The sequence below is a fragment of the Mesoplodon densirostris genome, chromosome 15, assembly GCF_025265405.1.
Source record: "Mesoplodon densirostris isolate mMesDen1 chromosome 15, mMesDen1 primary haplotype, whole genome shotgun sequence".
Lineage (NCBI taxonomy): Eukaryota > Metazoa > Chordata > Mammalia > Artiodactyla > Ziphiidae > Mesoplodon > Mesoplodon densirostris.
Window position 1 is genome coordinate 74,040,530 of NC_082675.1, and position 23,777 is coordinate 74,064,306.

Consider the following 23,777-nt stretch of genomic DNA (forward strand, 5'->3'; position numbering starts at 1 on the left):
TTAGCATCAAAACGTTCCCTATTTGTGATTACCCATTGTACTTTAAAATTGTTCTTGCTAATTTTTCATTTCTGGTGATCCAAGTGAACAGCATTTGCCAAGCACCCACAGTATGAAATCTAAGATGTTAAAGGCAGCCTCCAAGGGCAACAAAATGGAAGAAATTCCAGAGATGAATCTACAAGTTAGGTTCTATGTAATTGTTAAGTAGACGTGAAACTGATTGGAGGATGAAAGAACAGTTTTGCTTTGGATAAGACTGCAGAAGAGTTTCTCTTAAGGGTTGTGCTCCCTGAACTACCCCCCTGCAAGAAATTGGACTAATCTGAGACTTCAGAGCGGTAGGGGGTGGGTAAAACTGCTTCATGATACTAGTCAAACCAAGTATATTTGTTTACATCCACAAAGGATTTGAGTATGTTTAAAACATGTAATTACCTCTAAACTGAAAAAAAAAAAAGAAAAGATCATGGAAAACGTAAAGAATATCAGTTTAAGCCAGAGATCCCTAGATTTTGCTGTGCATTAGAATCACCTGGGGAGCTTCTAAAACTTCTGATGCCCACCTGGCACCCGGCAGCAATTAAATGAGATTGTGTAGGGGGTGGGAGGTACAGAGCAGTGATGTTAAACATCCCCAGGTGTTCCTCTGTACAGCCAAGTTTGGGAACCACTGGCCAGGCCTGCCATTCTCAATCTTACAGGGACATTAGCATCACCTGGGAAGCTATTGAAATTACCATTGCCTGTGCTCCTATGAAAGTTACATCGGTCCTGTGAACCAAAGAAATCATATTCTCTTAGGCTGGCCACTGGGTGCCTGGTCATTTTAAAGCTCCCCAGATGATAACAATGTGTATCCAAGGGTGAGAACCACTGTACTGGGGGAAAACTGGTACATAATTACACAGGGGATTGATTTTGTTGTTTATGGGGTTCTTTTATGACTTAGGGCCATAAAATGGGTCCTGAGCTTCCTGGTGGCCAAAGTTAATAGCAAAACAAAATTAGTTGAAATAATTCTTGTCATCCGTCATGGAAAAGCTTACCAGTTCCTTAGAGGAAAGCTTTTCCTCCTAGGTCTGAAATAAATGTCTTGTTTATGTTCTTACAGGAAACACTGAACGTTAAAGATCATGATTTTATTTTTTTATTTTTTTGCTGTGAGGCCGAGATCATTTTTTTTTACATCTTTATTGGAGTATAATTGCTTTACAATGGTGTGTTAGTTTCTGCTTTATAACAAAGTGAATCAGTTACACATATACATATGTTCCCATTTCTCTTCCCTCTTGCGTCTCCCTCCCTCCCACCCCCATCCCACCCCTCTAGGTGGTCACAAACCACCTAGCTGAAAGATCATGATTATATAAACACCTCTACAATACCTGACATAAGGCAAGTTTCATATTGTAGTTTCTCATAATCATCCCTTAGGGAAAGCCAAGGGCATGACCCCAGAGTGCAGGCAGGTGTAGACTGCCCTGGTGGGGTTGTTGGAGCAGAATCATGGCAACAGGACAGGGAGAGGAAGTGGGACACACTCCTACAGCTCTCAGATGATACAGCCTCACCCAAAGATAAAGTCCAGAACTGTGCTCCTCTAGGCCCGTAGGAAGGGTGTCCTGTGTAATTAGAAATTATAATTTTCTATTAGAAAAATTTAAAAAAGATTACCCTCCCTCCCATAATATAAACTGTACAGAACTTGACAAAGACCTGGCTAGCGAGGATAAAGACGCAAGGACTCCTATACTATATAACTCACAGGCACGGTGAAGAGCATATTAGAATTGGGGTGTGTGCCTGTGTGTGTGTGTGTGTTTGTAAATCTTTATGAAAAGAAAAATATTCTAGGCCTGAAAAGGTTGAAAAACTTTGGTCTGGACAGAATGCACAGAGAACTGTCTTTTGAACTGTGCCCCCCTAAAGATGGTTTTTTTCTCAGTTGGGCTTTTGTGGCATCTAAGTACTGTGGACTTAATGGCTCAAATTAGGTGGGGAAGGCTTCTGAGTACGGGGTTGACTCCAAGAGGCTTTGTCTTGAAAAAAAATCCTGAGTATGGCACACATTTAAGCCACAGTAATGTCGTAGGGAGGCAAAGGAGAGCTTACGTTAGAGGATGAGTGTTTCCCTTCTTTCGAAAACGATCTAGATGGGCACAAACAGATACTTAGCAAAGTAGCTGCGGTTTGGATCACGTGAGTTCTGCTTTCTGAAACAACTAACTTGAATGAAAATCCTAAAGGCACCCTGCGAATACCAAAGAGGGCACTTTGATGTTTTTTCAGAGGCAAATGCATGTTGTTTCTGTTTTCTTTTTGAACCCACAACTGTACTTAACATCTAAATTTAAGGAAAGGCTTCCTGAAAAAGTCGAGTGACGAATTTCTCTCTTATTTAAACTAGTCTCTGGCGTTCCTATAAATCTGATGGATTAAATGAACTACTTGCTAGAGAAACAGTAGCTGGGATGTGGGAAGAATCTTACCGTGGCTAATAGGACGTCTTAATGGTTTGCATATGCAGAGGATTACCTTAAACTTGAGTCTGTGATTTCACGTTGCGGCTCACAAAAGAGCTGCCTTTTATTCAAAGAATCACGCTGTTTTCGAGTGGGTGGGTGTGTACTCGGAGCGGGCGCTGTGTTGGTTTTGTTCCGTGTAAGGTTGACAAGGCAGTGGCGACTTGCGGCCACACCGGGGCAGCCTCTTCCCGGCTGGCGGCCGGGCCGGGCGGATCGGCTCCGGGGCGCCGACAAAGCACCCAAGTTAGGCTTGCCAACAATTTAAAGGGGTCCAGAAACATCCATCTTCCCCCCACCTTTAACAATTACGGCGAGCTCAGGTGTCTTGGTGAAAAGACCTCGGGGAAGAGAAATGGACTTTCTTGTGGAAAATGCCTTCAGCGGCCCCAAATGCCCAACCCGCCCGCTCCCCAAAGCAGAGGGAAAGCGGGAGCGGGAGGGGAGGGTGGGTCAGCTCCGAGGAGACCCGCTTCACGGCTGGGGAGTCCGCGGGGAGCCCGCGGTGAACCGCAGGGGAGCGAGGGGGTGGAGTGGGCACTGGGGCCGAACTCCACCACCCCCGCGCCCGCGGCCCGCCCCCCAGCCCGGCCTGTGATTGGCTTGGGGGGCGCGTATGCCCGCCCCGGCGAGGCGGGGAGGATCCCCTCTGAGCGCGGGGCGGGAGGAGGCGTAGGAGGGGGCGGAGAGAGCGGGGGCCGAGAGGGAGCAAGCGTGGGGGCGGGCGAGCCGGGTTCCAGAGATCAGAGAGCAGGCTCGGAGAGGGGCGGAGAGCTGCGGGCGAGCTGGGAGGGAGGGAAAGCCCGGCTGGCGCTGCGCCGCCGCCGCCCGCTGCACGGCGCGCTCTCGGGACCGCCGGCCCGCAAGGCCCCGCAGCCTTCCGGGAGGAAGCGGTGCAGGCAGCGGCCGGGGCACGCGCGCTCGGGGTCCCTCACCTGCCGGCGCCCGGCGGGACGCGCGCAGGGCCGGACGGCCCCGGAGGAGGAGGGAAGACCTGGCCGCCCGCGCCGCAGCCCAGCAGCACGTCTGATCCCGTGCGGGGGGCCGGCTCCATGGCGACCGGGCTTGGGGAGGCGGTCTACGGACTTTCGGAAGACGAGGTGAGCGGCGCCCCCTTCCCGACGGGACTCCCCGGGAGGTTCCTGTCCGACGGCGGCAGGGAGTGGGGAGTGGGACCACCCCTTGGGTGCGCGTTTCCCGCGCCTGCAGGAGGACCCCAAAGGCGGGAGCGTCCGGGAGCGGGGTCCCGGTGGGGTGCTCGCTTCTTCCGCCCTGAGCCTGCCGCCCCTCCCCCCCGGCCTTGCGCATTGTTTGTAAATAAAGCGGCGCGACGCCCAGCGAGCCCGGGGTTCACTCGCCGCTCCCCGCCCTTGGGTGGAAGGAGGGCGCGTGCGCTCCTCAGCCCAAGTGTTCCTTTCTTCCAAGCCGCGTCTCCTGGGGCTGTGGGGCAACTTTCCGCCTTTCGCCCCTGCAGCCCGGGAGTCCATGACGTGTGTCACGTCTGGGTCGCGGCTGGAGACCCGCGCCGCGCGGGGGAGCCCGGGGCCGCGGCAAAACCGGGATTGTCTTCCCCTGGAACTTTCTAATGATGGTGTCAGCAAGTGTTCTGATGAGTGTGTGCTTGTTACGGTGGGAGAGAGTGAAACGTTCTGAGCTGTGCGTGTCCGACCCTCTGTCTTGCAGAGTCTAAAGCCAGGAGTGTGGATTTCGGGGTCTTTTTGGTGGGGGGAGGAGATCTAGGATGGGGGCAGGTGCTGCTGGAAACTTGGGGGAAGCTTGCAGCCCTGCCTTTTTTTTTTTTTTCCCCCCCTCTCTGGGATCCAGCACCTCCGGGGTGGGTGGGGAGAGGAAAGCTCAATTGATCCTTTTTATTGATGAAGCGAATTAAGTAAGCCACGCCCCCGAGGCTGTCGTTTCGCCAGGAAAGCGCTTTGTTTTTACCCTCACTCTCTCCTCGCGGGTTCCCACTCCCCCCTTTTGAGAAGATACTGCTACATCACTGCTTAGACCTCTCCCGACCAGCCACGCTCGGCTCTTATTAGTGTGTTGCTCTGCCAGAAGTGGGGTGGGCAGCTGTCGCTGGCGCGGCGTGACGGGCAGGCTGGATGGAGCAGGTAGGAGGGGTTTGCCATCTGGCGGGGCGCGCGTTCAGGTCTGGCTCCCCTTTCGAGAGGTGAATTTACAACCCAAGAGGCATTACTCAGCGGGGAGGTATTTCCTATCCTGGTTGTGCATTTCATGATAAGTTAACGTCTGGAAATTCAAGGATTTCTGGATTTCTCTTTCTTCCTCTGCTTTCTTTTCTGAGATCCCCTCTTTCTCTGGTGATAGGGGTGGGGTTAATAGAGAGACACGACCACGTTATGGCTTCTCTCCCACCCTGGCAGTGTGTGTGTGTGTGTGTGTGTGTGCGTGCGCGCGCGCTCCGTAAGTGTGTAATGGTATAGGTGTCTTAGGGTGGAGAAGGTGTTGTGGGTATGTTTTTCTTTCCCCCCCTTAACGGTGCTAGGTAAAGCTTGCTGTGGTATTTATTTTATCAAATAATGATCGCAATGCAAATAATGTGATTGGCGTTTCCGATCATTTTGCCATGCTGGGCTCTTGTAAAATGTTTCCCCCCCTTTTGTGCACTTACCTGAGGATGGGTGAAAAGTAACATTGTTTCACTTACCCAGGGGGATCTCCTCTCCCTGTTTTCTCTTTGAGGAGCTTACTCTTTCACTCTCTACTTCTCCATTTAATTAGTAGCGGTAGAGGGCAGGCAGTGAGCTTTTAGAAAGGTGGTGAGATACACATTCCCAAACAAAGGGGCATGAGGACAGCTGCCTTTCATCTTAGGTCTTTTTAAAAAATGACATGATTATTCTTAAAAATCCCTGGAAAAAAAGCGTTTTGGGAAATGCAGCTGGATAAATGAATCACATGCATGTCAGTGTAGTTTCTGCTTTGTCTGCATTTACAGTTAGTGTCAGAATCTACCCAGAGTACATCTTACCACTTTTGTCTAGGTGAGTTAATACTGATGATCTTAATTGGTGTCTAGGGCGAAAGTGAAGGATGGAATGTAAACAGAATCAGGGTGTGTGAGTGTGTGTGTTTGTGTATGACTGGGTTCACTCCTGTATGTTGCTGGAGGGGTATTTAGGGCTGTATAGGGAATGGCAAGAGGTGATGAGGACGTTATATTGATTGATTGATTGAGTGGTGGCCATGTTGGTGGTACTGTTTAGTTCCACACACTATTCCAAAAGACAGGTCACATCTGTCTTCCCTTTTCAGCTTGTCCTACCAGTGGTGAGGAAAAAAAAGGCAGGGCTGTTTTGATGACTTCACATTTCTATGGTATTTGCTTTTTATGGGAGGTTTCATGCTGTCAGGTTGCCCTTCGGAAGATCAGGGATGCCTTCGTGGAATATTAACAAGAAATTGTTGAATTTGAACAGCTTGTTTTGTCTTCCTGAATTAGTCTGTGTAAGAAAACAAATGGAAGATTTTAACAGGCTCTTAAAGTAGATGCCTGATGAAACAAACTGCAGGGTTGTTTTCCCAAGGCGTTCACTTCAGCTCATACAGTTGGTGTGCTGTAGATCATCACAAACAAAGATATTTTGCTTGCTGTGTGGAAGAGTCACCTTATAAACCTCTTAGCTAAATAGGCATTCATACCTAGCAAATTTCATAAAAGTTTGTATTTTCATTGCAGGTTGGTGAAAAGCATTATTGTATGTTTCGCATGCACTTGGTTGTATCCCGTCACAGAAAGACTCTTTAGCTCTAAGTACTGCTGGTGATGAAGCATTGCATTAACCCAGAAAATCGCGGGATGCCAAGACAGAGGGCATTGTTCCTAGGTCTGTCCAGCTTGTCAAATGAAAGGGATTAAATGTGGGCTTTGCTTGTGCGAGTGCATGTGCTGTTTATTTTTTATTGTGCCTTTCTGGCTGGGGTTCCTCTGGTGAATTATAGTTCATATTCACCCGGATTCAAATTAAGTCCATTGAGGTAATCAAATTTGAAATTGCTATCAGACGAAGGGCTTTCGGTATTGGAGGGATTAGCAGATTAACCAAATTTCTGATTCAGGGCCCAGGATCAGATTTGATTTGGAATCAGAACAGTTTGGACTAGTTTCTGCATTTGGCTTAGTGCCTTGGTGGTTTTTTGTTTTTGTTTATTTTTTGGCAAGCTGCAGCACATTTTGGCATAGTTTACTGGTGAATGTTGCTGTTACCTTCTGAAATCTTTTATTACAGCATCTCAGAAAGGTATCCTTTATTTACAAGATTTTCTGGTGAGTGCAAGTTCGATAACGTTTTCCTTAGATGCGGCATTTACATTTTTTGGCGGTTAGAATGAAACAAATGACATAGAGATGAAGGCCAGGCTGACGTGGGATGGTACTTGGACACCCTCCCTCTTTATTTTATGCAAATAAGGATAGTTGGCTAAGGTTTCATATGTTTTCTCTACACCTGGCACTGTGTTAAGCCTTTATGCACTTACTGACTCATTTACTTCTTGTAAGAACCCAGTGAGGTATGCTATGATTTACAGGTGAGGAGTGGAGACTCAGAGAGGTTAAGTGACCTGCATAAGGACCCAGAGTGAGTGAAGTTGTAGAGCCAGGATTTGAACCCAGTTCTGTTGATTCCACAATCCTAGTTTTTAACATGCTCCCTCTCTTCCAAGTACTTGAAAAGTCTTCATAACTAAGTTATTCAGGATAATGTAAGAGATAAATGTCAGGGGTTGTACACTGATGGCTTCTGGCCACAATTGACCAGGGACTCTGCTTAGTATTATCTCCATAGTGTTTTCAATCTTGGGAATTTTCATGGAAAATGGTAAAAATCTGACTTCACTGGGGCTACGTTCTCACCTGGCAAGTTAATGGGTCTGAGTCGTGGCCCTTGAGACGTGGCAGCTGTGCTGTAGTTGCTGTGGTCTCTTCTTCTCCTGTAGCCTCAGGAGTCTTCTGGCTCATTTGCATATAATTACCCGCTTCATAACAAGCATTTAAGGTTAACCTTTGGCATAGATATAGTATTTTCTTGACTCCAAGATGCTGTCAATTTTAAAATGCACCACTGTTATATCGACCACTAAGAAAAGAAAAGCTGTCAAGCTGCGATAATACTGTTGATTTCATGAAGCATCGTTATTTCAGAGATGTTAAAATATGAAAAGAAGGATGTGTTAGAATTCATTAATTACTCTAATTGGAAGCCTGGGATAACCCTGGGTCATCAGTTTCAAACACCACGCCCCATCAGTCAGTAATTTTTTTTTTTTTTTTTTTGACTGTGTTGTGTCTTCGTTACTGTCTGTGGGCTTTCTCTAGTTGCGGTGAGCAGGGGCTACTCTTCTTTGCACTGCACGGGCTTCTCATTTCAGTGTCTTCGCTTTTTGCGGAGCACGGACTCTAGGCGTGTGGGCTTCAGGAGTTGTTCTGGCTCACAGGCTCTAGAGTTCAGGCTCAGTAGTTGTGGCGCACGGGCTTAGTTGCTCTGAGGCATATTCCCAAACCAGGGATCGAACCCCATCTGCGGCTTCTTAACAACTGCGCTACCAGGAAAGTCCAGTCAATAATTTAAAGTCAACTGCCAGTCAGATTTCTGCTCTTCTGTCTTAGAGAAAAGGGCTAGAATAAGGGAAATGCTCTTAAGTGGACATCAGCAGAGAAGAAACAGGGAACCTAGCTGCTGGGCCACCTGATTAGCCACATGTGAGTAATTGAGAATAGTTGTTAATTTATGGAATGTGGTCCATGTGTGTTTTCTAGAGATTACTTGAGAAACCCTGCAGGCCATCTTTGCAGCTGTGCAAAAAATGGTCACAAGATTGCTTTCAGAAATTACAGTTTGGGTATTGTTTGGATCTGGAGGGGGATGCTGAGAGGCCACTGCTCAGAGGAACATAAGCCTCGTCCCTTCATTCTAGCTCCAAGTGCCTGCCTGAGTCACACCTATCCCTGCTGGTCGGTGAACTCTCTACCTAGGACACGGGCTACCCCAGTTACATCTGTGTCATTACTGCTAACATTTGAGAAACAGACCCTAAAAGGGCCTAGGTTTTATGGTGACATTTGAAAGCAGTTTTTAAAATCGGCCAATATAACGTATTGGTTTTGTTTTGTTTTGTTTTGCGATACGCGGGCCTCTCACTGCTGTGGCCTCTCCCATTGCGGAGCACAGGCTCCGGACGCGCAGGCTCAGCCGCCATGGCTCACGGGCCCAGCCGCTCCGCGGCATGTGGGATCTTCCCGGACCGGGGCACGAACCCGTGTCCCCTGCATCGGCAGGCGGACTCTCAACCACCGCGCCACCAGGGAAGCCCTAATGTATTGTTTTAAATTCTCCTCTCTGTTGGTTTTTCTTTGCTTCAAGGAGTCTATGGAATTTGCAAGATATTGACATTCTAATGTATAGTCTGCTGAATTTTATAGTCAGAATGTTTATTTGAATTATGTCGTCACTGAAAAGTATTTCCTTACGGAATACAATTTTTTGGTCAAAGGCATGAGGAGAGTGGCAAATGGGAATCCTCAGATGACTGCAAGTTCTTTTCCATGTGGAATGCAATTTAATTTTAATTTTTAATTTTATTATATTTTATTTTTTTTTGGCCTCGCCATGAGGCTTGCGGGATCTTAGTTTTCCAACCAGGGATTGAACCCATGCCCCTTTCAGTGGAAGTGCAGAGCCCTAACCACTGGACCACCAGGGAAGTCCCCAGAATGCAATTTAAAGGGAAGTGATTGAATGGGGCCTGGGCACCTGTCTCTTCAGTGCAGCGAGTGCCCACATCACCAGGAAACTTCCTTGGAAAGTTGTTTGGGAATTGCGGGAGCATCCATATGCTTGGTATACATTCAGGAGAGATATGAATCATCTCAAGGAAGAAACCTCTGACGTTAAGAATGGTTTTGGAATGTGACATCATCACAGCAGTACTTTAGAATTCTTGCTACATTGCTTCTGCACGCACCCCGAAGGGAAGAAACTGTATGTTCATTGATAATTCATAACCTTTCTGTATTGTGCAGTTATTTATATAATACCATAAAAACATGGTAGTATGTGACTGGTGGAAGAAACAAATTAATTTCTCTGTGATAGATTGAGATCATATGAAATTTTTAATTTTGAGTTAAGAAGACGTTCAAACAGGTTTTATTGCTGCTCTTGAATTTTGGGTCCTGGACAAGTAGCAGCAGTCAAAAGAGACCCTAACTGGAGTTTTTAAGCATTTTGATGTGGTAGGTCTTTGAATAAGTGTTTCTGTCCTACTGATAGATTTGGGAATTGGTAATACACCTGACTACATAGTGATCTTTTGACAGTCCATGTAAAAGAGGATTAAAATGATAAACGAGTCATATGATGATGATAAGTATTAAGATCTAGGATTAAGGAAGAGCATGAGAAGTGTGACAGTGTTACTTTCTGTTTTTATATTGTTTCTCTTCCAGGTCACAGTATAAACAAATATATTTCATTTTCCGACTATAGGTGGCAACGTTTGTACTGTTTCTGTTTAATGATGTTACTGTTGGCTTGGGAGTTGCTTGTTGGTGGAATATAGAAATGGGAGGATAATTTAGAGATGAGGATAAAGAAACTAGATTTAGAAAACAATATCCTCCTATTAACTAAAAAAAAAGTCAGTTCTTTACTAAAAACACTTAAAGTGATATTTCTCATTGTGGGCAGTATCAGGAATCATCTGTTTTCCAAGTTTTTCAGGGTTCCTCTTATCCAGAACATATTAAAATTTGGGGGAGGGACAAGCATTTGGATTTGGGGGAAAAAGCCCCCAAAACATACAAACACACAGGAAAGGTCGTTTGAGAACCACTATCACATCCTTTCTTCTTGGGTGCGTAAGGACTTCTGAATCATTCTACTTGTGTTGTACAGACCGTTTCATGATTGCTGTCATTGACTTTGAGAGAAACTAGCAACCATCACTACTCCCGGGTATCGAATTGCTGGAGATATTCTTGGTTCCTGAGGCAAGACCGCGGCTCAGGTTGCGGCAGAGAGAAAAGCAGTGCTTAGAGATCTGGGACACTTATTTCATGAAAATATAAGATCTCCTATAGTCATACGTTTTATTCTGAACCCGTGTGGCCTGAATTAGGCTTTAGGTGAGAAGAGCTGTATTACATAAGCACGTCCCAGGTAATGAGCTTAAATTTGACGCCTTGGTCGACTTTTTGTCCCTGAGTTCAGAGTCCCGTATTGATTCAGAACTGGCCAAGTTTAATGGTGAGGCTATCAGATTCCCTTGCTGTCATCAAATTCACTGTTTGGTGACTTCTTGGCAGGCAAGCATCCACTGAGAGATTTCGTATTCTTTTTATGCTTCCTATTCACCAGGAAAAAAGGGCCATTCAAAAATGACTTTTCTTTGAGTGTAAAATGTTGCGATGTGAAATCCATCCTGTGAAGATGCCCCTTGGCAGGGTTTGTAGGGGTGGTGGCCCCATGCCGGGGATGAACACACCCAGGGAATAGTCCCATTGCTGGTTAGGGTGGTGGCCCATCACCCGGGACTTGTCAGGGCTTCCCAGATAATGCTGAAGCGAAATTTTTTTTTTTTTTTTTTTTGCGGTATGCGGGCCTCTCACTGTTGTGGCCTCTCCCGTTGCGGAGCACAGGCTCCAGACGCACAGGCCCAGCGGCCATGGCTCATGGGCCCAGCCGCTCCGCGGCATGTGGGATCCTCCCGGACCAGGGCACGAACCCGTGTCCCCTGCATCGGCAGGCGGACTCTCAACCACTGCACCACCAGGGAAGCCCTGAAGTGAAATTTTGATGGATCACTTGAGTGGCTCAGGTCACCTCTGTGGTCACCTCTGTGGTCACCTTTGTCTTCCAGACGGAGACAGTGTGTTCCATCTGTGTGACTAGGTCCCTCCGGACTGAGGGACCAGACCCGGGTGGGGACCCTGTGGAACAGCGACAAGGGCCTGAGCTGTGCCTCTTGTGATTCTTTTTTTTTTCTTTTCTTTTTTGTGCCTCTGATTCTTGGTCTTGCCTTTGTTAATACAGTTTTCATATTTTAATTATATTTCCCATTTTCAGCCTTCTTCAAGGCCGGGCTCTTCCTGGTCTCCTCAGGCGCAGTTCTGGATCACGTTTCGTGTCTTTTAGAGCTCTTTGTAAAGCTGGACTTGCCCTTGTGGGTTGTCATAGGAGTGAAGCAGCTGCAGCGAGAAAGATGGACAATGCGCTCCCACCTGGCTGGGGGTCACATGGAGCTGCCCAAGTTGAGCATCTGTTTCAGTGTTTTAAACTTCAAAGTTAAACAGGTTTTTGGCCATCTGTGTGACTTAAAGTTTTTAACGTACATATTGGCCACCACGTTAGGTGTCACCAATGTGGGGACTCCAGGGAAGACAGGCTTGGGTCCCAGGTAATGGAGCAGACGACGAAGATCCTCTCTACTAACTTTCCCTGTTGTTTAACTGAAGATGTTTGTATCGAAAGGGTTCGTTTTTATTTACATGTATCAAGTTTTGTTTTTTAGTGCTGGAAGTCACTTTGGTCTGTTTTTCCCAGAAAATGAAAGCAAGCCGATGCTACTTAGAGACTTATTTTGCTTCATAAGCACTCACTATTAACAATTCATGAGAAAAAGTGGGTGGATGTGTATCCCGCTCAATTAGAAGCTCTACATACTTCCGACTCTCCCAGCTACTTTCAGCTCTTGAAGAATGGGAATCTGTTAAATATCCTGTGCTTTCTTTTCTAAGTCTCCATGTTTTTCCTCTCTCAGTTATTCAGTGGTTTATCTTTGGGTGTCATTAGAGTGCTAACTTCATCTTCATCTTCACTGGCAATTCGGTAAGGAAAGGGGAAGGAGTGTGGGGTTTAAAAAAAAAAAAAAAGCAAAACCGAGCATCAGTTTGCTTCCTTCTATCCTTCTCATTCCTTTTGTGCTTTGTATACTGTGTGTGATGATTAGGAAGCAGCTGTCATTAACAGTAGGTTGGTTTTTAAACTTGGAACTGGCTGTATTTCCTCCTCGCCTGTTAGCTTCTGAGGATAAATGAACGTGGTTCTTGAATTAAGCTGTAACTAGAGTGAGCTGAACTCTGTTGATTTTGAGTTCCAGAGTATGTTTTTGCTGATAACTGAGAAGTTGGTATGGGCTGCGCTGCCTGCCTTTGGAATAGAGGTCTTAATTGTCAGTGTGTGTTATTAGTGAAAGAGAACTTTTTTTTAATGGAATTTCTTCAGGTTTATTGAGATATAATTGACATATAACATTGTATAAGTTTAAGGTCTACAACATGATGATTTTTTAAATATATTTTTTAACATCTTTATTGGAGTATAATTGCTTTACAATGGTGTGTTAGTTTCTGCTGTATCACAAAGTGAATCAGCTACCCATGTACATATATCCCCGTATCTCCCCCCTCTTGCTTCTCCCTCCCACCCTCCCTATCCCACCACTCTAGGTGGACACAAAGCACAGAGCTGATCTCCCTGTGTGATGCGGCTGCTTCCCACTAGCTAGCTATTTTACATTTGGTAGTGTACATATGTCCATGCCACTCGCAGTGAAAGAAAACATTTAAGCTGGAACTAAGAGCTTTTCCTCCTTTGCTGGGAGAAGTGAGATGGAGAAGGATATTTATTATGCAGCCACAGGGGTGGGAGAGGTGGTGGGGAGATATTGAAGAATATTTAATAACATGGAGATGACAGTAATATAATAGTACGTGGGAAAAGTAGGTTACAAAACACTGGGTGTGCTGTTTCTCCAAAACAGTAGAATTCTATTGTGGTTAAAAGTGTTTATGCATAGGAAAAATGACCAGGAATATAACCCATGATGTTAATGGCAGTTATCTTTAAGCAAAGGGATTACAGATACTTTTTCTTGTCTTTTTTGCTTGCTTAATGTTTTCTATATTTCTACAACAAACTTTTTTTTTTTCTTAACATAAGAATAAGTCTGAAAATGAGGTAGAAAGAAACCTCCCAAAGGCATGTACTTCAGGCTTTGGGTAAAAATTAGAGCACTTGTTCCATCCAGATATTATAGTGTTTGTTCAGTTGAGCACATTTTATCAACGCCCTGCTTTGTGCTTTGTGTCTGAGGACATCAAGGTCATTGCATTGCCACTTGTGCCTTTTAGTAGCCTCCCAAGGTGGGAAGTGGAGGGGAGAGGTAAAAGGTTGGTTATTTTTTCAGAAAAAGTGGCTGGTAAATCCTATCTCTTTTTCACCAGCAGCTTGCAAACTAGATGTTTCATTTTCTCCACTGTAGACACGTATGATTTGTATTTTCATCATTCAGGGCACTACAGTTGCATTAAAGTCATTTAAATCTTTAGTAGTGTTCTGACTTTTTCCTGTGTGTACTATGAAAATTGTCACCTGTGATCAAACTCAAATTTGTTTCTCTGTATTTTGTGTTCTTGGGTTTTGAGTGAGAGGTCTTGTCGTTACCTAATTGCAGCATTGAGTAGCATTTAGATATCAAGGTGATAACTGTGAATAGCTATAGTCATAGGGACACATAACAGAGTGGCTGGAAACTCTTCTTTGTTTTACCTTCAAGCTAAATAACGTCCCTTGAGTAACGTCCCTCGAGTGTCAGTGTTTCCCAGGGTATGTTTCATGGCGGTTCCTTCCTAAACGGAAGGACAGAGTTGGCAAATACTAGGTTACATCTAACCTGGGACATGGCTCTATTCCCCTTCCATCAGCCTTTTAGTGTTTCTGAAATAAGGATGCATCTTACAGTTGATAAGTGTGTTTAATGTGGTTGTAGCTTCCTTGCACACTTACCTCCTCCGTATCCCCCATCCTCCCCAAAGTTACAGCTTACAGGTGATGGTGTCTTAGAATTGTGGCACTTGAGTTGGCCAATCTCAACTTGTGTGTTATGGTAGATTCTTGATAGTTGTCATGGCGACTCCAACCTCATCTCTCTTGTTCAGTTATGATGTGTCTATTAAGAAGTACCCACCTGGGCTTCCCTGGTGGCGCAGTGGTTGAGAATCCGCCTGCCGATGCAGGGGACACGGGTTGGTGCCCCGGTCCGGGAAGATCCCACATGCTGAGGAGCGGCTGGGCCCGTGAGCCATGGCTGCTGAGCCTTCGCGTCCAGAGCCTGTGCTCCACAACGGGAGAGGCCACCACAGTGAGAGGCCTGCGTACCGCAAAAAAAAAAAAAAAAGAAGTACCCACCTGGACCGTAGGAAAAGTGCCAGCTCAGTGATATCATCGAGCAATCAAGTTTGCTTTTCACGACTCCACCATCTACAGCCTGGCCCTGTTCAGAGGCCTTATTGGTCTGAGGGTGGCTGCCAGTGGCAGTTAGAGCTTTGTTCTCTTTTTCTCCTTGCGGAGGAAAGATAATCGCTTCCTGTGGCTTTCCGCTTAAGATAAAGGAAATCTTATTCCCATAATCACCCAGGAAATCTCTCGCTGTGTCTCACTGGCCCACGGAAGCTTAGATCTGCTCATCCCTCAGCCAGCCAGTGGGAAAGAAGGGGTGGAATTACCTTTATTGCCTTACTGTTTCAGCCCATAGTGCACCTGTTGGATAATTCACCCACCTTCAGAAATGTCCATGACTTCATGAAATCACACGCTCCCTTTCCCCAGGGAGGCAACCCAAATATTCCTTTAAGTATTGCAGGGATCTCTGGGTGATACACTGTCACGTCTCTTCCACCTGAAAGAAGGTGTTTTTTTTGGTCTAGTGACTATGGCTTAATTGGTTATGTTCCCCCCAAACCATCCAGCCTCCAGTGGTGAGGAAGGAACAGGTTATTACAATAATAAACCTCCCATTTGGAGAGGGAGAAAATAGGGAAGCTCAGGGTATGGTTGCTGGTGGAACAGGAATAATAAGGAGTTCTTGCCTTGATCAGCCAGTCTGGCAGCTTCCGGCTCTGCTGCATTATGTCCCGTGTGAGGATCCTCCTTGGTCCTTGTCTTCTACAGCCATACCTGGATGGATGGGAACTGGCAGAGCCCCTCCTCTTGGGTCCTGCTTGGTGTGAGTTTGGGACTTCAGGGTGGTTTGTCTGGGAGTTGAGCAGCCATAGCCTGGCATCATCTGAGCTGAATACATGGCAGTATTGCTCCCATGAAAACTTAGGTTCCGGGTGTTTTTGCTTCCAGTGAATTCCATGGGCTGGTAGTGACAGCCAGTGATCTTATCTAGATGAAGTCGGTGCTTCTGGGAGTTTCTGTGTCTTAGGGACAGGTCTCTATGCCCTACCCATCCCATTGTTTCTGCCTCAGGGTGATTCGAAAAATAGCCTCCAATGAAGAGGCACAAAGTTTGGGTCCAACAGACAACAGGGCACTTAATCTCACTCTCCCTTTGCTTTACCTACTCAGAATGACCAACTTCTCCAGCCTGGTATTGTGGGACTCACAGGACCCTCCACCTACCCCACCCCTCTTCGGGCATTCCAATTTTATTTATAATGCCAGTATATCACAAAATCTGTGATAGTGAGGGCTCTTGATTGAAAGCAACAGCGACCAATTCTGATGAATTTGAGCAGAAAGGGATTTATTGAAGGCATTTTGCACAGCACAGAAGTACCTGGAAAGCTGGAAAGCCAAACCTGGGCAGTGGTCAGGGACTAAGGGAGGCTGGACACCCAGAATTGCAGCCAGAGAACCTGCAGGAACCATCTGACAAGGGCTCCAGGGCTCTTAGACACTGAATGCCACCTCCGACAATGTTCCCCACCCATGTCTGGATGCCGTGTGGCAGGGCTCCACCTGCTGTAGCTGCATCAGCTCTCTTATTTCCTACTTGTGTTGCGGGTCCTCACAACCAGTCTGAGTCTCGATGATTCAGCAGAAGGACTCACAAGACCCAGAAATGGGTACACTGACAGTTACAGTTTATTACGCGAAAGGGTAACAAAGCAAAATCGGTAAAGGGATAAAGATGCCCGGACTGACATCCGGAGGAAACCAGGCAGGAGCTTCCAAGAGGCCTTCTCCAGGGGTGTCACACAGGATGTGCTTAATTCCTCTAGCAGCTACTGTGACCACATATAGGAAATGTTGGCTACCAGGGAATCTCATTAGAGACTCAGTGCCCAAGCTTTTTATTGGGGACTGATTGTGTAAGCGCCCTCTGCCTACCATGTACTAAAATTCCAGGCTCCCAGAAGGAAGGCAGGTGTTTGCACAGTCTGGGCACGCTGAGGCACACTTACCATTTAGGGAATGTCTTTATCAGTGGAGGCAAGCCAGCCAGGAGCCAATCTTGCAAGTGGGCTTTCTAAGGATGGCAGCCTCAGGCCCGCTACACTGATTCTTTTCTGCCCCCTATCTCTTTGCGTCCCTAGTGGGAAAACTCGGGCAGGAGCCTCTGATTGGCTCACCACAACCATGGGCTTACACCCTTGCTGCTGGGGGAGGGGTGCGACGAGTCTGTTTCTTCCCCTTTTAAACTTTTGGTTTCTGTAGTGGGAGAGGGACCCAGCCTCCTACCAGAACTCACGCTGTGGGAATCCCCAAACACAGGAAGTGGTGTCTGATGCTGGGAAGTGCAGCATCCCTCTTCCCAGAAGCAGTCCCCTCTAAGTGTGAATCAGGCCCTTCGTGGTGAATGAAGGGTTGCAGCAGTGAGGCTGGGTGGTGTGAACATTTGCCATCCCGGCATCAGGGAGAGGCTCTGACATGTTTTTGCAAATTTCACGTCCTTGAGGGGGGCAGAGTGCCCCCGCCGGGTGCCATGGGTGTGCACCTGCTCTTCTAGAACCTATAGTATACTGTAACAGCAGTTCAGCCGAGATCTGAATGAGGTGTTGACAGCTACTTGAGGTTTGGGGACAGAATATTCCAGACAGTGGGGATAGCAAACACAGAGGCAACAAGCTTGAGGAACAGAGAGAGAATTAGCCTGACTGGAGCATGGGGGGCAGGGGTACTGGCAGGCAATGGTCGGGGGTGCGGACAGGGGACCGATCCAGAGGGCTGGGTTTTTTCAGCACAGCTGGGGAGCCATTGGAGGCTTTTAAGCAGAGGAGTAGTAGAATCTGATTTGTGACTTGAAGCACCTCTGGGGAGAAAGGACTGTTGGGGGAAGGACAAGAATGAAAGCAAGGAGACCAGTCCGGAAACTCCAGCACTGGTTGGTCGAGAGGTGGTGGTGGGCTGGGGTCCGAGGAAGGGCACAGCGCAGTGTGGTGACATGGGTGGATTTGGCGTGTATTCTGGAGGAATTGCCTGGGTCTTGATAGACAGATATGGAGTTACCACCCAGGATTATGGTGTGAGCAATTAGGTGGTCAGTTACCGAGAGGAAGATCTCGAGAGGAATAAGATTCAGGGGAAATGAGGAAATCCAAAGGTCTGTTTTGATTAGGTTAAGAGTAATATACCTACTCAGCTTCCAGGTGATGCCAGCGAGCAGGTAGGTATAAGCCTCTGGAGCCCAGTGGAGCTATCGGGGCAGGGGTGGGACGTTGGGGTTCTCAGCATGTGGTTAGCTTGTGGGGCCTGGGAACTCGGAGAAACGAGGACTAGTGAGAGGAGAGCACAGGCCCTGGGTCTGTCAGCCTTTGGAGCGAGCAGGCGTGGCCTCTAACCACGTGTGGCCTGGGTGGGGAGGGGGAGTGGGAGTTGTCTGCAGCATCCGGTGGCAGGAGGACAGTGAGTGTGTGTGGATGTGACTAGGTGGATGCCCTGGTGATCAGGAGGTGGGGAAGGGATGCCCCAGGCAGGAGAGGAAGGAAATGTGGGCATGCAGAGGCAACTCTTCAAAGGAATTTTCCCGTGAACAGGAGTGAGGAGACGTGGCTGCAGCTAAGCAGGGACCAGGGTCCTGGAGGATGTTTTCTTTTCTCCAGTTGGGAGATACCAGTGTGTGTGTGTTTGTGGCAGAGAGGGAGAAGGCGATGCAGAAAGGGGATCTGCTCGTGCAGTGAGGTTGGGGTGAAGGCCGAGGGGCCGGCTCTTAGGTGATCACAGCTGTAGAATTTCTGGGCCTGCATTTGACATCATCTTGGTGTCGCCGTAAGTGATTCTTCAGTGTCTCAAGCTAAGGAAATAAGACCAAAATTGACTTAATACACCAGCGATGTCCTGCTGCCCAGTGAATGCCAAATAATTGTGTGCCTGGCTGTGTGAACAGAAGTTTCCATTTGCAGTTAAAAAGGTGTGGGAGAGGGCTTCCCTGGTGGCGCAGTGGTTGAGAGTCCGCCTGCCGATGCAGGGGACGCGGGTTCGTGCCCCGGTCTGGGAAGATCCCACATGCCACGGAGCGGCTGGGCCCGTGAGCCATGGCCGCTGGGCCTGCGTGTCCGGAGCCTGTGCTCCACAACGGGAGAGGCCACAGCAGTGAGAGGCCCGCGTACTGCAAAAAAAAAAGAAAGGCGTGGGAGAATTGAGTCGACATCAAACACAGCTGGTAGCAGAGCCACATGGAACCCCAAGGAACCAGCTCGGTGGCAGCTAAGTGCCATAGACCGTAGACCTAGTTTTACACTTCTATAAATGAAATATCAATCAAAGAATTTCAGACAGCACAGAGAGGAGATTTGAGAAATTTTTAACCTTTTAAACTGAGCATCAAGCTTGAGAAGTACTGTTCTAATGAGTGGTTGAGAACCACAGTTCACTTTCTGGGGTCCTCGGACCTTATTTGTCCATTCGAAGCCCTTTTATAGTCTTATATTTTGTATATTGTTGTTATTTTGTAACAGTCAACTTCAGTCTTGTTAGAATGAGGCTGGTCATAATACACAAAAAGAAGATTAAAAAGTACAGGAAGGGGCAGGAGTGACCAATAATGGACAATTCGATGGATGGGATGAGGTGAGTTGGTAACTCCCAAATTTTATAGCATCCTGTCCAGGGAGGAGGGACTTCTCAGTTTCCCAATCTTTTTTTTTTTTTTAATGATTTAAAAAAAAATTGAAGTATAGGGAATTCCCTGGCAGTCCAGTGGTTAGGATTCTGCACTCTCACTGCCGAGGGCCCGGGTTCAATCCCTGGTCAGGGAACTAAGATCCCATATTCCACAAGCTGTGTGGCGCAGCCAGGAAAAAAAAAATTGACGTATGGTTAATTTACAATATTGTGTTTCAAGTGTACAGCAAAGTGATTCAGTTACACATACATACATAGCTGTGTGTTTATATATATATACACTCTTTCAGATTCTTTTCCATTATAGTTTGTTACAAGATGTTGAGTATAGTTCCTTGTGCTCTACAGTAGTTCCTTGTTTACCTGTTTCATACCCAGTAGTGTGTATATGTTAATCCCAAACTCCTACTTTATCTCAATTTCCCAGTCTTGTTGTAGTGATTTTAACACCTGGGCAACAAAGACATTGCCCTTCTTTGCCAGATGACCTTAATTCTAGAGTCTGCAAAATGATGGTTTCAAGCAGATGCTCTGGTCTGGGCAGTGGCAGTTTCAAGGATTTCTTTGCCCTTTTAAAGAATCTGTGGAAACTAAAAACCAGTGTAAAATGATCAGAGTTGAGTCTGTGCCCTTCTTTGGAATGTGTTTGCCTTTTACAGGGGGCTTAGAGAAGCAGGAGACCTTTTAGAATTTTAGGGAAGGAGGATAGTTAAGAAAATTTTAAGTAAGTAATGATATAGACTAGAAAAATGGAGGGGTAATCTGTATGGCATGAGCAAATAAGGGGTCTTTTTGGACCAGCTGATCTGATGAGATTGTCTAATCTGAGATTCTGTCTTGTGTGGAGCAGCCACGCACGGGGCCTAATGTTGTGCTGGGCACTGAGATGGCCAGTGGCACACAGCCCTTGCTCTGAGGGTCTGACCTGTTTGTGACGGGCATGTACACAGCAGTCACTTGTGGTCAGTGAAGCAGTAGCAATAACTGTGCAGGACGGTGCTTTTGAGTCTGGGCTGTGAAGGTGGGTGGAAAACACTGGTGTCCGGCTTCGAACACTGGCATCTGAGCTGAGTTTTAGATTAAAATAAGCAGTAGTTAAAATTCAGGCACTTTTCACATGCTAGGTGCTGATGTGTATATCTGACGAAAACTCGTGGAATCTTCACAACAGCTCTTGGAGGTGGGTACTTTTATCTCCATCTCACAGATGGGAAAACTGAGGCACAGAGAGGTTAGCTAACTTGCTTGGGGGCCACAGAGCTAGTAAGTGGCAGAGCCAGGACTCGAACCAAGGCACTCTGGCTGCAGAGCCTGTGGGTGGAACCACCACCTCACGGTGTCTCGGAGCAGTTCTCCAGGGAGTAGGGAGGAAGGACAGCGGAGGCATGGGTGGCCCAAGTCACAGGAGGAAGTGGCTGCATGTGAACAGCCTTGTGGACCTTGTCAAGGAACTGGAACTTTATCTTCTGAAGCGCTTGGAGAACCCACGTAGATCTGTGCTTTTCTAATGCTCACCACGCAGCACCGGGAGAATGGATGTGAGGTTGGACCACAGTGGGAGGTCCTGCAGCTGGCTGGGCAGAGTTGGTGGTGACGACAGTGGAACCAACCCAGCCGGAGGGGGGGGCGGGGTAAAAGCAGGAGGTATATCGGAGATGGAAGGCATTGGATGTGGTTACTGATTGATTAGGTGAGAAAAAGGGAGCAGTCTAGAATAAATCCGTGCCACCCAGGTTTGTTTCAGAAGACTATTGGATGAGAGGAAGGGAGAAACCCTTTTTAAAATTAAATATTTACTAAATACCTGGTACAGTGGTTTTAAACTGTGGAGTAAGCCCCCTGCCCCCTGAAACACTTGGCAGTGCCTGGAGACATTTTTGGTTGTTACAACTTAGGAGGTGCTACCGGCATCTAGTGGGTAAGGCCAGGGATGCTGCTAAACGTCCTACAAGGCACGGGATGGCTGCCACGATAAAGAACTTTCTGGCCCCAAACGCCAGTAGTGCCAAGGTGCAGAAGTCCTGCACTAGTATATACCAGTTTTACGTGGTTATCTAATTTAATCCGTTAACCCATCATGTGAGATTATTAAATACTCTTTTCCACGTTTTTCAGATGGCAAAACCAAGGCTTAGAGAGCATGGGTGGCTTGGAGCTAGTAAGTGCCAGAGTTGGGATTTGAACCCGGGTCTTCTGTATGTCCCAGTGTAGACGTGCCCTTTTCAGTTCTCCTGCTGTTTTATTCCTTGCAGAGCTGCAAAGGAAGAGGCACATTGAATTGTGGGGCTCTTTTTTCTGTAGCGCTGGCTCCAGACTGGAGAAGGCAGGAAGGAAGGTGGTTATTTATACGCAGCTCTGCACAGGACTGAATTTTCCAGTCCCGAAGGTCTTACAGCGGGGAGTTCACAGAAGTTATCATTGTCTAGGTGTCGACTTTCTCCTGCAAATATGAATATGTACCATCTTTTCCTTTTAAAAGTACTACTGTTAAATTAAGGTAAAATAAAATGTGAAAATGATCATTTTAAGCCCTATTTATTCCCTGGGCATATTAACCATTGCAGCTTCTCAGTAATTGAATTACTGAGTATCCCTTGGGGGAGAAATTGGGACGGTCATTCGGGACTGCTCTGGATTTAGAGATAGCAGAACTGTTAAAAATACCTTGATTTGCCAGAGGTAAGGAGCCCTTTTGAGAATTAGTTTGTTTTAGTGTGGTCTGGAATGACAAGAGGGCTTTTGATAGCTCAAGAGAGAGTGTGGGGTTTAGAATTCTGTCAGCTGCTGTCTGCTTTTAATGGTTATTATCTGGTTCCCAGGCAGCCTTCCTTGGTGGCCCGTGATAGTAGAGGCTTAGGGACACAGTTTCCACATTTGAACTCTTTGTAATGTCATATTACTGGTATTTTCAAGGTTATGCATTTTAAGATACAGTCTTTCGATGGTCATCTGAATGAGGCTGACCTGCTGAGATAGGTTTTTGTGGGCATGATTTCTCTGCATAAAACAGTCTTTGTGTTGACCCCAAGTCCTGTTTTGTGTCTGGCCTCACAGCGCCCTGGTGCTTGGTTGGGCTGCTGGGACCATTGGGTGAGCGTGCAGTTTCTGTCCTTTACCTGTCGGCTCTTTTGTCCTTAGAGGTGCTGGGACTCCTGCATCCAGGCAATGCTTCTTTGGGGGAAACCTGTTTGCTGCAGCTTCCAATCTGATGCCAATTCTGCTAGAAATTAAAAGCTTAGGAGGGCAGGAGTTTGGTAAGCAAACAGCAGGGCCTTCAGCTTTATGTTAGGAGAGTTCATGTTTTCATAGAAAATCAGAAAAAAAAATGGAGAAAAGGGAGGACTCAGAACTTTACACAGTGTGCTGGTTGCTGGCCTGGATTATACTACATACAACATTGAACTCGAGTGTGTTTTTTTTCTTTTCACATTCCTGGTGTAGATTTACACGTATAACACGAAAGTAGTAATAGGACGTTTTGACCAAAAAAATTGAAGAGGTGATCAATTAAAAGATCACTTCTAAATTTAACCCAGTATTGAAGAATAATAATAAAAATAACATGTTTTATTCACTATATTAGTGTTACTGTTTACTCAGTGCTTACCTGATTGGGCTTAGGTTTTTTCTTTTTTTTTTCCTGCTTCAAGATTTCCCGATGAGGAGTACCTTATTCTAATATTGCTTGCCTTGGGAAGGACAGTTAATCATGGGTTTCCTTTTCTGCAATGGGAAGGCAGCAAGCAAAAATTATATAGCGTTTTTTTTTAAAGGCTGAATAAAGTACACCGCCTTGAGGGAAAGGACATAAATGAGAACTTCACGGGTTGACTTCAATTATTTTTATTATGTTTCTTAAAATATATCCAAACATAAAAGGAGGAATGAATGTGTTTATAATGCATCTATCACCATAACTATCACTGTAGCCAACACACGGATTCATTACAAATCCAGTTCCCCACCTAATTCAGTTCAAATTAACTGTATGGTTTTTAATGTGGCAGGTGATACTGAGTTGTTGAAGCCGCATCTGTCGTCTGTGTTCAGGAAGTACTGGCTGCTGGGCCAGGTTTTCTTCTCAAAGCACGTGCCAGGTGGTGGTTACTCACTCTGTTTTCCTTTACTCCCATTATTCAGACTTCTATTATACCATGTGCTGGAGCACAGACACATCCGTCTCGTTAGCTGGACACAGTGGAATTACCGATGCCCTCTCGATCATGAATACTAAGACCAGTTTTAGCCCCAGAAATCATAGCAAGCACTCCATTACTTCAAGTGGTCCTGTGGATGAACTAGAATGTACTTGTATTCATATATTAAGATCGTCATGGCCTGAGGCTTCCTGGACCAGATGCGGTCCTCGCTCTCATCC

General features: G+C 46.5%; 1 protein-coding gene across 2 annotated transcripts in view; it reads left to right on the plus strand.

Moving 5' to 3' along the window:
* The first annotated feature begins 3,285 nt into the window (after positions 1–3,285).
* Positions 3,286–23,777, plus strand: part of NEDD4L (NEDD4 like E3 ubiquitin protein ligase) — a 358,858-nt gene continuing 338,366 nt past the window's right edge. For both annotated transcript variants that reach the window (XM_060118688.1, XM_060118689.1), the window contains exon 1: positions 3,286–3,625. In XM_060118688.1, the coding sequence (XP_059974671.1) occupies positions 3,578–3,625 (48 nt within the window). In that variant the 5' untranslated portion in view covers positions 3,286–3,577. The remainder of the gene's footprint in view (positions 3,626–23,777) is intronic.